The sequence below is a fragment of the Pseudophryne corroboree genome, chromosome 3, assembly GCF_028390025.1.
Source record: "Pseudophryne corroboree isolate aPseCor3 chromosome 3, aPseCor3.hap2, whole genome shotgun sequence".
Classification (NCBI taxonomy): domain Eukaryota; kingdom Metazoa; phylum Chordata; class Amphibia; order Anura; family Myobatrachidae; genus Pseudophryne; species Pseudophryne corroboree.
In genome coordinates this window covers 719,416,029-719,432,605 of record NC_086446.1, presented here as the reverse complement: position 1 = coordinate 719,432,605, position 16,577 = coordinate 719,416,029, and the positions used below count along the sequence as shown (strand labels likewise).

Genomic DNA, 16,577 nt, shown 5'->3' with positions numbered 1-16,577 from the left:
GCAAAACATTATCACCGCATTTGGCGTAAATATGTTGCGTGGTGTGAGGCCAAGAAGGCCCCTACAGAGGAATTTCAACTGGGTCGTTTCCTTCATTTCCTGCAAACAGGACTGTCTATGGGCCTAAAATTAGGGTCCATTAAGGTTCAAATTTCGGCCCTGTCGATTTTCTTCCAGAAAGAACTGGCTTCAGTACCTGAAGTTCAGACATTTGTAAAAGGGGTGCTGCACATACAGCCTCCTTTTGTGCCTCCAGTGGCACCTTGGGATCTCAATGTGGTGTTGAGTTTTCTAAAGTCACATTGGTTTGAACCACTTTCCACTGTGGACTTAAAATATCTCACATGGAAGGTGTCGATGCTGTTAGCCTTGGCTTCAGCCAGGCGTGTGTCAGAATTGGCGGCTTTATCATATAAAAGCCCTTACTTAATTTTTCATTCTGACAGGGCGGAATTGAGGACTCGTCCTCAATTTCTACCTAAGGTGGTTTCTGCATTTCACATGAACCAACCTATTGTGGTACCTGCGGCTACCAGGGACTTAGAGGACTCTAAGTTGCTTGACGTTGTCAGGGCCTTGAAAATATATGTTTCCAGGACGGCTGGAGTCAGAAAATCTGACTCGCTGTTTATCCTGTATGCACCCAACAAGCTGGGTGCTCCTGCTTCTAAGCAGACGATTGCTCGTTGGATTTGTAGTACAATTCAGCTTGCACATTCTGTGGCAGGATTGCCACAGCCAAAATCAGTAAAAGCCCATTCCACAAGGAAAGTGGGCTCATCTTGGGCGGCTGCCCGAGGGGTCTCGGCTTTACAACTTTGCCGAGCAGCTACTTGGTCGGGGCAAACACGTTTGCTAAATTCTACAAATTTGATACCCTGGCTGAGGAGGACCTGGAGTTCTCTCATTCGGTGCTGCAGAGTCATCCGCACTCTCCCGCCCGTTTGGGAGCTTTGGTATAATCCCCATGGTCCTTACGGAGTCCCAGCATCCACTAGGACGTCAGAGAAAATAAGATTTTACTTACCGATAAATCTATTTCTCGTAGTCCGTAGTGGATGCTGGGCGCCCATCCCTAGTGCGGATTGTCTGCAATACTTGTATATAGTTATTGTTACAAAAATTCGGGTTATTATTGTTGTGAGCCATCTTTTCAGAGGCTCCTTTGCGTTTATCATACTGTTAACTGGGTTCAGATCACAAGTTGTACGGTGTGATTGGTGTGGCTGGTATGAGTCTTACCCGGGATTCAATATCCTTCCTTATTATGTACGCTCGTCCGGGCACAGTATCCTAACTGAGGCTTGGAGGAGGGTCATAGGGGGAGGAGCCAGTGCACACCACCTGATCCTTAAGCTTTTATTTTGTGCCCTGTCTCCTGCGGAGCCGCTATTCCCCATGGTCCTTACGGAGTCCCAGCATCCACTACGGACTACGAGAAATAGATTTATCGGTAAGTAAAATCTTATTTTTTATTTTTTTTACAAGTACGTGGATTTATCTCTCTGGACGTGGATTTATCTCTGGACGCCGGAAGGTGAGTATCATTTTTTCACAGGTACCCTCGGATCGTCGGAGACCGTGGCAGTCGGCGTGTCAACATAGGTAAGTATGTGTGTGTCGGTAGTGTGTAATAAAGTTTTACTTGTCACGTTGTCTGTGTCCTGTTTTTATTTGGGTATTTTTCCCCCAGTAGTACTACAGGTACCAGCGGGCCCGTTTTTCTCCCGCATGCTGGTACTTGTGGTTCTCCAAGTACCAGCTTGCGGGGGAGGCTTGCTGGGACTTGTAGTACTACTGGAAAAAACAATATCTTTTTATTATCACAAAAGGCTATCAGCCCCACCATCCGCAGCCCATTGGATGGGGGGGGACAGCCTCGGGCTTCACCCCTGGCCCTTGGGTGGCTGGGGGCGGGGACCCCTTGATTGAAGGGGTCCCCACTCCCCCAGGGTACCCCGGCCAGGGGTGACTAGTTGGATATTTAATGCCACGGCCGCAGGGCACGGCATAAAAGTGACCCCCGGCTGTGGCATTATCTGTCCAGCTAGTGGAGCCCGATGCTGGTGTTAAAAATACGGGGGACCTCTACTCTTTTTGTCCCCCGTATTTTTGGCAGCAGCACCAGGCGCAGAGCCCGGTGCTGGTTTTAAAAATACGGGGGATCCCTGGCCAATTTTTCCCCGGATTTTTAGAACCAGGACCAGCTCGATGAGCCCGAGGCTGGTTATGCTTTGGAGGGGGGACCCCACGCCATTTTTTTTTCCGGGTTTTTCCCGTTTTTTCAAATCGCGGCAAAATCCGCCAAATCGGCCGATTTTCGCCCGCGACTCTGGCGAATCCGTTTTTCATTGAATATGGTGAATTCCGGAAGCCACCTTCCGGAATTCACCTGTCGAATTGAGTCGAATTTAAAAACGGCGATAATTTGCCGTGAATTGCATATACCCCTATATGCCCCTAATGACAGTTGCTGTATATTTTCCATACATTATCAAATGATTCTTTTCAGCTTCACAGATCACATCCATTTATTATTTTTTATATCACGCAATTTAAACAAACATAAACTGATCGCAAGGTAATTAAAGTAAAGCTCTCTCAGCTGCCTGCAAGTGTTATGTAATTGGCTGAAAGAGCTGGCTTGAATGATCGTTGGAGGGCCCTTGACCGCCAAAACAAGTGAGTGCATCTATTACCCTTCAGAGAATGGTTTGTACTTGATCATTGATTTGTTCCTCTTTAGAACGCTGTATTATTTATAATGCAGGCTTTCTTCTTTGTCCTAGTATTATGGTTAGATGGGGAGATTTAGTGCTGCTACTTAGGGGTATATCCAATTGATGTCGGATCCTTAAAGACGCATTGACATTGTCGGAAACAGGGTTAAAACCTGTCGGAGTTGGCTGCGATTCAGACAAAACACATGGATCCGCTGCTATTCCGCCGATCCATGTGTTTTTTTACGACAAGTCGGAATTGCCGACATGTCGGGAAAAATGGCAGGGGGATTTCATTGAATAGGTCGGAACAGTTTCCAACCTAAAAAAGTCGGAAACTGCCATCTTTCCGATAAGACTACGGTTCCGACTACAATTGAATACCCACCATAATAGCAAAACTTTCCTGACACTGGCACAATGTTGAATGCCACTCTGTTTATTTTGTTCTTACGATGCCCATAAGGCTTATTATATAGTTGGATACAGTTGTTTTTATTTTTGAACCATTGGAACACTTTGGGTAGTTGCTTCCTGCACAGTTCTCCAGTGGTGTAAATCAATTTAAAGGGCTCCCTCTGATCATCAACTACCTATATTTTTCATTATTGCATGGATACCGGTATTAATTTTCTTCCAGGAGACCGATCAGTATGTTTCCTAGTATTTCTTAGACGTTACTTTGCCATCCTCCTGTGTTTTGTCTTAGTTGGAATTTAGGGCCTAATTCAGACCTGATAGCAGCAGAAATATTTTTCTCTAATGGGCAAAACCATGTGCAGTGCAGGGGGGCAGATATAACATGTGCCGAGAGAGTTAGAATTGGGTGGGTGTGTTCAACTGGAAATCTAAATTGCAGTGTAAAAATAAAGCAGCCAATATTCACTTTGCACAGAAACAAAATAACCCACCCAAATCTAACTCTCTTTGCACGTTATATCTGCCCCCCCTCCCCTGCAGTGCACATGGGGGGTAATTCCAAGTTGATCGCAGCAGGATTTTTGTTAGCAATTGGGCAAAACCATGTGCACTGCAGGGGAGGCAGATATAACATGTGCAGAGAGAGTTAGATTTGGGTGGGGTGTGTTCAATCTGCAATCTAATTTGCAGTGTAAAAATAAAGCAGCCAGTATTTACCCTGCACAGAAATAAAATAACCCACCCAAATCTAACTCTTTCTGCACATGTTATATCTGCCTCCCCTGCACTGCACATGGTTTTGCCAATTGCTATTAAAAATCCTGCTGCGATCAACTTGGAATTACCCCCATGGTTTTACTCATTAGAGAAAAATGTTGCTGCTGCGATCAGGTCTGAATTAGGCCTTTAGGTATATCACTCAAGTAGATGAAAGCACTAGGATGATTTAAAAGAACACAACTTCTTGTACATTATTTAACTGCCGGATGCATAATTTAAGCAGGAAGTATGAAAGGAGATACCGTGTATTGAAATCCACATGTATTGTAATCCTCTAATTAGTGAAGGGATTAAGCACTGGTTTACAGAAGAATTAGATGAGATGTACCTTGTATGAGAAAACTATTGTATTCAATGTGTGACCCATTGTTTAGTTAAACAATATTATTTTACAGTTGGCTTTATATTAAGGGGTATATGCAATTGCGGTCGAATACCAGCCGGAATTCGACCGTTTTTGGATTCGACACAATTCGACAGTCGAATCCCGGCCGCCAGGACCCGAATTCGACATATTCAATAAAAAACGGATTCGACAGTCCCGCTGTCGAAAAACGGACCAATTGACGATAGTGTGCGTCCTGGATTCGACTTCATGGACGGCACAGAAGTGTTAAAAAAAAAACCTGAAAAAAATTGCGTGGGGTCCCCCCTCCTAAGCATAACCAGCCTCGGGCTCTTTGAGCCGGTCCTGGTTGTAAAAATGCGGGGGGGAAAAATGACATGGGATCCCCCGTATTTTAACAACCAGCACCGGGCTCTGCGTCCGGTCCTGGTGCAAAAAATACGGGGGACAAAACATGTAGTGGTCCCCCGTATTTTTAACACCAGCACCGGGCTCCACTAGTCAGAGAGATAATGCCACAGCTGGGGGACACTTTTATATCGGTCCCTGCGGCCCTGGCATTAAATCACTAACTAGTCACCCCTGGCCGGGGTCCCCCCCCCCCTCCAGCCACCCAAGGGCCAGGGGTGAAGCCCGTATGTTTACAACCAGGACCAGCTCAAAGAGCCCGAGGCTGGTTATGCTTAGGAGGGGGGACCCCACGCATTTTTTTATGACATTTTAACCCATTCCCACCCCTTCCCACGGAAAAACATGCTCTGATCTCTCCATATTATTTTAGTCAGTAAAAAAAAATATATTCTTTTAAAAAATATATTAAATAATACTTGTGGCTCCTAAATAGACAAACCAAGCAGATAATCCCTTCTAATATAATAGATATGCTATTAGCAATCAAAACAACACAAAAAAAAAACATGTTTTTAAAATTTTTTATTAGATCACACGACAGCAAAATGAGGCGGAATGAAATTGACAAAATGACTGTCGAAAAGCACTGTTGTCGAATCGACATTCTTCAATTGAATATACTTTTGTCGAAAAGCCGCATTTTTACCATTGCAGACATGTCAAATTTGAAAAATGTCGAATTGCAAAAAGTTAAATCTGAAACGGCAGGTTTTTTGACGAAAAGTACTGTATTGCATTGTCGAATCCCAATTCGACAGGTTTTTTTTTGTCGAAAATGCCCCATTTTTTGACACTTGCGGCAATTCGACCGCAATTGCATGTACCCCTAAGTATATAATGCATGCATTAGGTATCTAAGTACTTGCACAAGGATCTTGGGGACCTACACTGAGTGGCATTGGGTCTCTAACCTCTTGTTAATAATCCCTGGTTTTACCTCTGGGTTGTGTAATTGGCTGTAATTTCATATGAGGAATAATCTGTGAGAAGAGATTTTTCAACAGATTCTTCCTTTTTTTCCCTTTAATAACCCTGATTTAGCATGTTATTGTAATACATAGAAACTGAAAGATTACCATTATGCCTTCTCATGTAAAATGGGCATTTTTAGTTTTAGTACTACTTTACAATTGTGTGTCTGTATTTCTCCCACAGGCAGCTAAAATATCTTCTTCTTGAAGGAAACCCAATAAAGACGCTTCCTATAGAGCTTGGTAAGTGTAGGTTAGATATTCTGTATTTGCTGTTATCTGTTAAACATACTGTATTGGTCTAAAGCATGCCATAAGGCACGATAACAGTCGAGGTTATAAGGATATCCAGGCTTAAGCACAGTTGACGTAATACCTTGGTCTATTTGATCTAACGATCTGTGCTCAATTATGAGTTTTCTCAAGGGGGGTACACAAGGAGAGATCCGTGCTTAAATTCTGAGCAATCTGACTAGATTGGTTAGAGATTAAGCACGGATCTCTCGTGTGTATGCCCCACGCGACGCTATCGCTGGTACTAGATTGGTACTCGCGGTGAAATGAGCGGTTACCCCCCCCCTCGCTCAGCACCCATCGCGCGGTGCTGAGCGGGGGAAGAGATGTGTGCTGAGCGGTCTGTGATAGATCGCTCAGCACACATCTCTCCCTGTATGTACGGGGCTTTAGGGTTGTTAGGGTGCCCCGAGGACGAGTTTGGAAAGCACTGGTGCCATAGTAACAGAAAAGTCATGGCTAACGGTATGTGTCCGGTAAGCCTCAATTTACAACAGTGAGCTACTGTTAGACGGCATTACTGCTGCTGGCCTAGAGTCTTAGATGTCAGATCACCTGTCTCCCTATTGCAGCAGATTCATCTGGAACGGTGACTGAGAAATAGATACCTTTATTTAAATCTCATTAGCGAGATGCTTCAGTAGCTGTGCATCCGTCATCAGCTTTTATTGGATTATGCTGTTGATTTGATTGCAGAAAACTAATGACTTAATCACGAGTTCCTGATTAATAATTTGCATAACGGAGCACAGGATATGATTTATTCTCTAGATCAGTGATTTTCAACCTTTTTTTACTCGCGGCACACCGAACAATGGCCCTCATTCCGAGTCGTTCGCTCGGTAAATTTCATCGCATCGCAGTGATTTTCCGCTTAGTGCGCATGCGTAATGTCCGCACTGCGACTGCGCCAAGTAATTTTGCAATGAAGATAGTATTTTTACTCACGGCTTTTTCTTCGCTCCGGCGATCGTAATGTGATTGACAGGAAATGGGTGTTACTGGGCGGAAACAGGCCGTTTTATGGGCGTGTGGGAAAAAACGCTACCGTTTCCGGAAAAAACGCGGGAGTGGCTGGAGAAACGGAGGAGTGTCTGGGCGAACGCTGGGAGTGTTTGTGACGTCAACCCAGGAACGACAAGCACTGAACTGATCGCAGATGCCGAGTAAGTCTGAAGCTACTCTGAAACTGCTAAGAAGTTTGTAATCGCAATATTGCGAATACATCGTTCGCAATTTTAAGAAGCTAAGATTCACTCCCAGTAGGCGGCGGCTTAGCGTGTGCAATACTGCTAAAATCGCCTTGCGAGCGAACAACTCGGAATGACCTCCAATATTTTAAAACTCCCGAGGCACACCATCAGTTCCCCACAGAAAAAAAACAAAACACACATTGGCCTACACAGAAAAAAACAATCATATTGCTCCCCACATAAATCATGTTGCTCCCTAGATAAATCCAATTGCTCCCCCCCCCCCCAATGAATTATTCACATTGTTCCACCATAAATGCATAAATCCTTATTCTCCCCACATAAATCCTATTGAAATCCTATTGTTCCCCACAGGAGAAATAACATAACATATTAGCCCCTACCGGTCAGCTGACCTCCTCCCTGTTCCTCGGTGGTGGGGGTTGTTCATAGTGGAGTGCTGTGAATACTGAGCAGCGGGCGGGCAGGTGTGGATGTGGGTCGGCAAGGAAAGCTGTGTACGCAGGCGGGAACTGGAAGATGTGTATGCAGGCAGGTGGGTGGGCTGAGTGGTGATATGCGGCAGCTGTGACCTATGATATCACACCGCCGTGTCTTCAAGGCATAGGTCACGGCCAGAGCACGACTGATCCTCTAAGAAGAGCCCGGGCCAACAGTTCACTCTGAAGGTGCAGGAAGCTGCTCTGGCTCCGCGGCACACCTTGCAACTGGTCGCGGCACACTAGTGTGCCACGGCACACTGGTTGAAAAAGCCTGCTCTAGATTATATATCTGCGTGGATTGAGGTAATAATACAGTGTTTGTCATTAGTGATGCTGTATTAAAACTAGACGTCCTTGTGACGTTGACTTCATCTTCTGTGTCAAATGTAGTGAGATCAGAACAGGGTATTTTAACAAATAAGGGCCCCATGTGCAATTCTGACCCACCCTGTCCGTGCTGCTTCCGCTAGACGTATGCCCCCCCCCCCCCCTCCCAGCTTATATGGCTGCCGTAGCGGCATCTTTCAATAGCAAAGACTCTGGCACAGTGGGAATAGTCTTTGCTATCCTATGTGGCGCGTCATCTTTCCAAAGGCATTGCTGGGAAAATGGCAGCGCAGTTAGCTCAGTAACCTGGAAGAGTGTGTTCAGGGTGCAGGGTGTGTGGTGCAGGCTCTCCTTTGACTCTTGGGCCCATGCATAATGGACACCCTGCACCCATTATCTCTATTCCATTGTTTCAGATATATTTTCAGTGGCAACTTTACACATGCCCATTAATGGAAATATCTAATCAGCCAAACATGGCAGAAACTGAATGCTTAAAAGCATGCAGACATGATCAAGAGATTCTCAGAGGGCAGATGTATTAACCTGGAGAAGGCATAAAGAAGTGATAAACCAGTGATAAATGCAAGGTGATAAACGCACCAGCCAATCAGCTTCTAACTGTTAATTTACATATTGGAGCTGATTGGCTGGTGCATTTATCACCTTGCATTTATCACTGGTTTATTTCTTCCTTATGCGTTCTCCAGGTTAATAAATCTGCTCAGTTGTTGTTCAGGCCAAACACCAGAATGGAGAAGAAATATGCTCTCAGCGGGGGGAATTCAAATGTTTGAAAAGTCAGGGGGGGGTCTGTTTTTTCCTATCTAATAGACAGGAAAAAACAGACACCCAACCGACTTTTCAAACATTGGGGCAGATGTATTAACCTGGAGAAGGCATAAAGAAGTGATAAACCAGTGATAAGTGCAAGGTGATAAACGCACCAGCCAGTCAGCTCCCAACTGACAATTTGCATATTGGAGCTGATTGGCTGGTGAGTGTGTATGCGGCCCAGCGATAGCTGCGCATCGCTATCACCGGTGCTAGATTGAGCCTGCATGCAGGCTCAATGTAGCGGGTCGCTCACTTCACCGTTGTGTGGAGTGAGCGGCCCCCCCCCTCCCCCCCCCCTCCCTCGCTCAGCACATCGCGTTGTGCTGAGCGGGGGGTGAGATGTGTGCTGAGTGGTCTGTGTTAAGATCGCTCAGCACACATCTCTCCCGTCAGTACCCCCCTATAGTTCTGTGGGTGAAAGTGTCTTGGTAAAAAGAGAATTCATAGGAAAATGGGCAGATGGGTTCAAGCTAACAGGAATGATAATAATACAACAATAAAATGCTTCTTCACATGGTGCCCTGTACTGTGCATCAGCAACTGGGGTATTCTTGATTAGGCTACTAACTATCCAAGTATGAAATAATAATACCATGATTTTCTTTAACTTCTTCTGAAGTGATTCATTTCCAATAAAGTCACTAATAGATCTTGGCCATTTCATCTGCTAGGACGTGGCTTCTGATGACTGCGTTTGCTTCGCTTTGCTGTATATTGTAGCAGTTGTGATTAATTGCAGCCATTTTCTGAGCTGGTGAGCATGAACGTTTGCTAATGCATTCTGGCAATTGTAATTCACCATGCAGAGCTTTGCTTATATACACAATTGTACAACTCTATTTCATACCGTGACAATACAATATTGCTTTTCTTTCTTGCATTCTGAAAACTTACCCATGATTGATGTGATACAGGCTTTACCACCTTCACTTCTGTAAGAATGGGCTGGGCTTGCTGGTAGTAAAACCACATGTAAACTGATTTTATATGTAAACTTGTCTGGTCTAAAGCCCTGGGAGCCTTGTACAATAGTGTTTAAAGTGGCAGTTATTTCTCTGTACCCATAAGCACTACTGTGTACATACGATTACACGTTCCCACTTAGAAAGCTGACAAATGAGTTGTCAGAGGTAACACAATACATTATGCAACCTATAGCACCTAAGGGTTATTTACACATGGATTAATGTTTCATATTGCTTATGAAACTTTATATGCCTGTCTAAACAGACTCGCATAATGATTTGTGTGATACTGGATTATGGCATAGAAATTCAGACTGAGGACGTTGCACCTGCTGCGAGCTGCAACTTGTCTAATTGGCCTCTGTTTGTCATGAGACCCCTGTAGTTCTACCAGGAGATGAGAGAGCATTAAAGTTAGCTCCCACCCAGGGCCGGCAACAGAAATTTGGGGGCCCGGTACATGTATTTCTTTGCCCCCCCCCCCCCCCCCCCCCAATTCCTCTCAACACACACACACACACACACACACACATATATATATATATTTCTCTGACGTCCTAGTGGATGCTGGGTACTCCATAAGGACCATGGGGTATAGACGGGCTCCGCAGGAGACTGGGCACTCTTAAAAGAAAGATTAGGTACTATATCTGGTGTGCACTGGCTCCTCCCTCTATGCCCCTCCTCCAGACCTCCGTTAGAATCTGTGCCCGGCCAGAGCTGGTTGCACACTAGGGGCTCTCCTGAGCTTCCTAGAAAAGAAAGTATTTGTTAGGTTTTTTATTTTCAGTGAGATCTGCTGGCAACAGACTCACTGCTACGTGGGACTGAGGGGAGAGAAGCGAACCTACCTGCTTGCAGCTAGCTTGGGCTTCTAAGGCTACTGGACACCATTAGCTCCAGAGGGATCGAACACAGGCCCAGTCCTCGGTCGTCCGGTCCCGGAGCCGCGCCGCCGTCCCCCTTGCAGAGCCAGAAGAACGAAGAGAAGTTGAAAATCGGCGGCTGAAGACTCCGGTCTTCATTAAGGTAGCGCACAGCACTGCAGCTGTGCGCCATTGCTCCCTTAGCACACCACACACTCCGGTCACTGATGGGTGCAGGGCGCTGGGGGGGGGGGGGGGGGGGGGGGGGTGCGCCCTGGGCAGCAATTAGATTACCTTACTTGGCGAAAAGCACATAATACAGTCTGATAAACTGTATATGTGCATTAACCCCCGCCATTAAAGTACATAAAAGGACAGAAGCCCGCCGCTGAGGGGGCCGGGCCTTCTTCCTCAGCACACCAGCGCCATTTTCTCTACACAGCTCAGCTGGAAGGAAGCTCCCCAGGCTCTCCCCTGCAGTATCCTGTACACAAAGGGTAAAAAAAGAGAGGGGGGGGCACATAAATTTAGGCGCAAAACTGTGTATATAAGCTGCTATAGGGGAAAAATCACTCAGTATAGTGTACATCCATGTATTATATAGCGCTGTGGTGTGTGCTGGCATACTCTCTCTCTCTGTCTCCCCAAAGGGCCTGGTGGGGGAACTGTCTTCAAATAGAGCATCCCCTGTGTGTGTGGTGTGTCGGTACGCGTGTGTCGACATGTCTGAGGTAAAAGGCTCCTCTAAGGAGGTGATAGAACGGATAAGTGTGTGGGAGGGTGTCTCCGTCAACAACGCCGACACCTGTTTGGATATGTGTAAGTGCTGAGGTAAAATTATTGCACAAAAGGTTAGGGAACAGAAAGGAAATCTACCCTGGTCTGTCCCTATGTCACAGAGTCCTTCAGAGTCTCTCTATGTTCACTATCCAAAATAACAAAGTATCGACACGGAGTTTAACTCCAATGTCGACTACGATAATGCAAAGTTACAGCCAAGAGGGCTAAAAGATATTCAATATATGATTATTGGAATAAAAGATGATTTGCATATCACTGATGACTCATCTGTCCCTGACACGAGAGTACACATGTTAAGGGGAAGAATGCTGAGGTAAATTTCCCTCCTCTCATGAGGAAAAAGAGCGGAAATCTCCAGACAAGAGACGGCAGCTTCCCACAAGAGAATTCTCAGGCTGTATCCTTTCCCCACTAGGCCCAGGATGGGTTGAGAATCTTCCCCTTGGGTGTCCTGTTTGCACTAGCTATTCTCAGGGATCCTGCAGATAGTGTGCACATTCTAGTATACTACCCAGACCGGCGATTGTGTCGGCATGGGTTTATAGTGCTGTGGCAGCGTGGACAGGTACCTTATCAGCAGAGATTGAGACCCTAGTATGCATATAAATATTTTAAGATGCTGTCTTAAGTGATAGATATATAATTATAAAGCATGCCCAAAGGGACATGAGTATACTGGGTCCTAGAGACAAAAGATTTCTGCTTGACGTGTCCTGTAGAATATACATTGAACAGATGATGCCGACTTAAGAGGCATATGGAAGGCTGAGGATTGTGTGGAGAAAGGTTCTCGGGCCTGGTCTCCACAGCTATAGCTGGTAATTCTGATATTTTGCCTTATATTCCTGCACAGCCTAGGAAAGCACGACATTATTAAATGCAGCTTTTCGAATAAAGAAACAAGAAAGTCTGAGGTGCGTCCTTTCTTGTCAGAGCCGGGGGCAGAGGAAAGAAGCTGTACAACACAGCTAGTCCCCAGGAACAGAAGTCCTTCCCGGCCTCTACAAAAATCCACCGCATGTCGCTGGGGCTCCACAGGCGGAGCTAGGCCCGGTGGGGACACGCCTTCGTAAGTTCAGCCACAAGTGGGTTCACTCCCTGTTAGATCCCTGGGCAATAGAAATTGTATCGCAGGGATACAGGCTGGACTGTGAGAAGATGCCCCCTCACCGAGGACCCAGCGGGCTTCCCCCCCAAGAGAGGGAGCCAGTGTTAACTGCAATTCGTAAATTGTATCTTCAACAGGTGGTGGTCAAGGGTCCCCTCCTTCAACAAGAGGGTGTTATTATTCGACCATGTTATAATCCCGAAACCAGACGGTTAGACCCATATTGAATTAAAATCCCTGAACATATACCTGAAAAGGTTCAGGTTCAAGATGGAATCGCTAAGAGCGGTCATTGCAAGCCTGAAATGAATCGGGACATAAGGGATGCATACCTTCGTGTCCCCATTTATCCACCTCATCAGGCGTACCTCAGAATTGCGGTACGGGATTGTCATTACCAATTTCACCAAGGTAATGGCGGATATGATGGTGCTCCTGCGGAAGCAAGATGTCACTATTATCACATACTTGGATGATCTCCTCATAAAAGCGAGATCAAGAGAGCAGTTGCTGGACAGCGTATCACCTTCTCTGGAAGTGAAACGGCAACACGACTGGATTCTATATATTCCGAAGTCGCAGTTGGTTCCTACAGCTCATCTGCCTCGCCTAGGCATGATCCTAGACACAGACCAGAAGAGGGTTTATCTCCCGATAGAGAGAGCTCAGGAGCTCATGACACTGGTCAGGAATCCATTGAAAACCAAAACAGGTGTCAGTGCATCACAGCACTCGAGTCCTGGGAAGGATGATGGCATCATACGAGGCCATCCCCTTCGGCTGGTTCCATGCAAGGACAATGGAACTTACTGGACAAGTGGTCCGGATCACATTTTCAGATGCATCGGTTAATCACCCTATCCCCCAGGGCCAGGGTGTCTCTCCTGTGGTGGCTGCGGAGTGCTCACCTTCTCGAGGGCCGCAGATTCAGCATTCAGGACTGGGTCCTGGTGACCACGGATGCAAGCCTCCGAGGGTGGGGGGCAGTTACACAGTGAAGAAAATTCCAAGGTTTGTGGTCAAGCCAACAGACTTGCCTTCACATCAATATCCTGGAACTAAGGGCCATATACAACGCCCTAAGTCAAGCGGAGTTCCTGCTTCGCGACCAACCGGTTCTGATCCAGTCAGACCGCAGGGGCTCATGTAAACCGCCAGGGCGGCACAAGGAGCAGGGTGGCGAGGGTAGAAGCCACCAGAATTCTTCGCTGGGCGGAGAATCAAGTAAGCGCACTGTCAGCAGTGTTCATTCCGGGAGTGGACACGACCTCCACCCGGGAAAGTGGTGACTTCATCAGGAAGTCTTCACGCAGTTTTGCAAATTGATAGAAACTGCCTCAGGTGGACTACATGGCGTCCCACCTCAATAAAAAGATAAAAAAGGTTTTACGCTGGGTCAAGGGACTCTCAGGCGATAGCTGTGGTCGCACTAGTAACACCGTGGGTGTTCCAGTCGGTCTATATATTCCCTCCTCTTCCTCTCAGACCCAAGGGCTGAGAATTGTAATAAACGGAGGAGTGTGAACAATATTCTTTGCTCCGGATTGGCCAAGAAGGACTCGGTACCCGGAACTGCAAGAAATGCTCTCAGAGGACCCATGGCCTCTGCCTCTCAGTCAGGACATGTTGCAACAGGGACCCTGTCTGATCCAAGACTTACCGCGGCTGCGTTGGACGGCATGGCGGTTGAACGCCGGATCCTAGCGGAAAAGGGCATTCCGGATGCAGTTATTCCTACGCTGATAAAGGCTAGGAAAGACGTGACAGCAAGACTTTTTCACTGTATATGGCGAAAATAGGTTGCTTGGTGTGTGGCCGGGATGGCCCTACAGAGGAATTCCAGGGGGGTCGATTCCTGCACTTCCTACAGTCAGGAGTGACTATGGGCCTAAAATTAGGATCCATAAAGGCCAAGATTTCGGCCCTATCCCTTTTTCTCTCAAAAAGAACTGGCTTCACTGCCTGAAGTTCGGACGTTGTTACAGGGGTGCTGCATATTCAGCCCCTTTTGTGCCTCCAGTGGCACCTTGGGATCTTAACGTGTGTTGGATTCCTAAAATCCCACTGGTTTGAGCCACTTAAGACCGTGGAGCTAAAATATCTCACGTGGAAAGTGGTCATGCTTTTGGCCTTAGCTTGGACTAGGCGTGTGTCAGAATTGGCGGCTTTGTCATGTAAAAGCCCATATCTGATCTTCCATATGGAAAGGGCAGAATGGAGGACTCGTCCCCAATTTCTCCCTAAGGTGGTATCATCGTTTCATTTGAACCAACCTATTGTGGTGCCTGCGGCTACTAGGGACTTGGAGGATTCCAAGTTGCTGGACGTAGTCCGGGCCCTGAAACTTTGTTTCCAGGACGGCTAGAGTCAGAAAAACTGACTCGCTACTTATCCTGCATGCACCCAACAAGCTGGGTGCTCCTGCTTCAAAGCAGATTATTGCTCGCTGGATCTGTAGCACGATTCAGCTTGCACATTCTGCGACTGGACTGCCGCATCCTAAATCAGTAAAATCCCATTCCACGAGTAAGGTGGGCTCTTCTTGGGCGGCTGCCCGAGGGGTCTCGGCTTTACAACTTTGCCGAGCTGCTACTTGGTCGGGTTCAAACACTTTTGCAGAATTCTACAAGTTTGATACCCTGGCTGAGGAGGACCTTGAGTTTGCTCATTCGGTGCTGCAGAGTCATCCGCACTCTCCCGCCCGTTTGGGAGCTTTGGTATAATCCCCATGGTCCTTACGGAGTCCCCAGCATCCACTAGGACGTCAGAGAAAATAAGAATTTACTCACCGGTAATTCTATTTCTCGTAGTCCGTAGTGGATGCTGGGAGCCCGTCCCAAGTGCGGACTCTCTGCAATACATGTATATAGTTATTGCTTAACTAAAGGGTTATTGTATGAGCCATCTGTTGAAATAGGCTCAGTTATTGTTCATACTGTTAACTGGGTGTAGTTATCACGAGTTGTACGGTGTGATTGGTGTGGCTGGTATGAGTCTTACCCTGGATTCCAAATCCTTTCCTAGTAATGTCAGCTCTTCCGGGCACAGTTTCCCTAACTGAGGTCTGGAGGAGGTGCATAGAGGGAGGAGCCAGTGCACACCAGATATAGGCCCTCATTCCGAGTTGTTCGCTCGCAAGCTGCTTTTAGCAGCATTGCACACGCTAAGCCGCCGCCTACTGGGAGTGAATCTTAGCATCTTAAAATTGCGAACGAAAGATTCGCAATATTGCGATAAGACATCTCTGTGCAGTTTCTGAGTAGCTCGAGACTTACTCTGCCAGTGCGATCATTTCAGTGCTTGTCGTTCCTGGTTTGACGTCACAAACACACCCAGCGTTCGCCCAGACACTCCTCCGTTTCTCCAGCCACTCCCGCGTTTTTCCCAGAAACGGTAGCGTTTTTTCCCACACGCCCCTAAAACGGCCTGTTTCCGCCCAGAAACACCCACTTCCTGTCAATCACATTACGATCACCAGAACGATGAAAAAACCGTGAGTAATATTCCTAACTGCTTAGCAAATTTACTTGGCGCAGTCGCAGTGCGAACATTGCGCATGCGCATTAAGCGGAAAATCGCAGCGATGCGAAGAAAATTACCGAGCGAACAACTCGGAATGACCCCCCATAGTACCTAATTTTTCTTTTAAGAGTGCCCAGTCTCCTGCGGAGCCCGTCTATACCCCATGGTCCTTACAGAGTACCCAGCATCCACTACGGACTACGAGAAATAGAATTACCGGTGAGTAAATTCTTTATATATATATATATATATATATACACACACAGTATATGCATACACAGACACACATATATATATATATACTGTGTATGTGTATATATATATATATATATATATATATATATATATATATATATATACATACATACACACACACACACACACACACAGTGGGGGTGCCAGGACCCAGGAGGAACTCACTACAGCCAGGGGACAGCGGTGGGGCTGCGGGTGGCGCCGCTGCAGTGAAGGTGTCCCCGACGGGAGGTGATCTTCCTGGGCTCAGGACGCTCT

At 46.6% G+C, this 16,577-nt stretch overlaps 1 protein-coding gene across 4 annotated transcripts in view; it reads left to right on the top strand.

The window, feature by feature from the left end:
- LRRC27 (leucine rich repeat containing 27) overlaps window positions 1–16,577 on the top strand; it is a 152,226-nt gene that overhangs the window by 61,746 nt on the left and 73,903 nt on the right. For all 4 annotated transcript variants that reach the window (XM_063962177.1, XM_063962176.1, XM_063962174.1 and 1 more), the window contains exon 4: window positions 5,833–5,891. In XM_063962177.1, coding sequence (XP_063818247.1) covers window positions 5,833–5,891 — 59 coding nt within the window. The remainder of the gene's footprint in view (window positions 1–5,832; window positions 5,892–16,577) is intronic.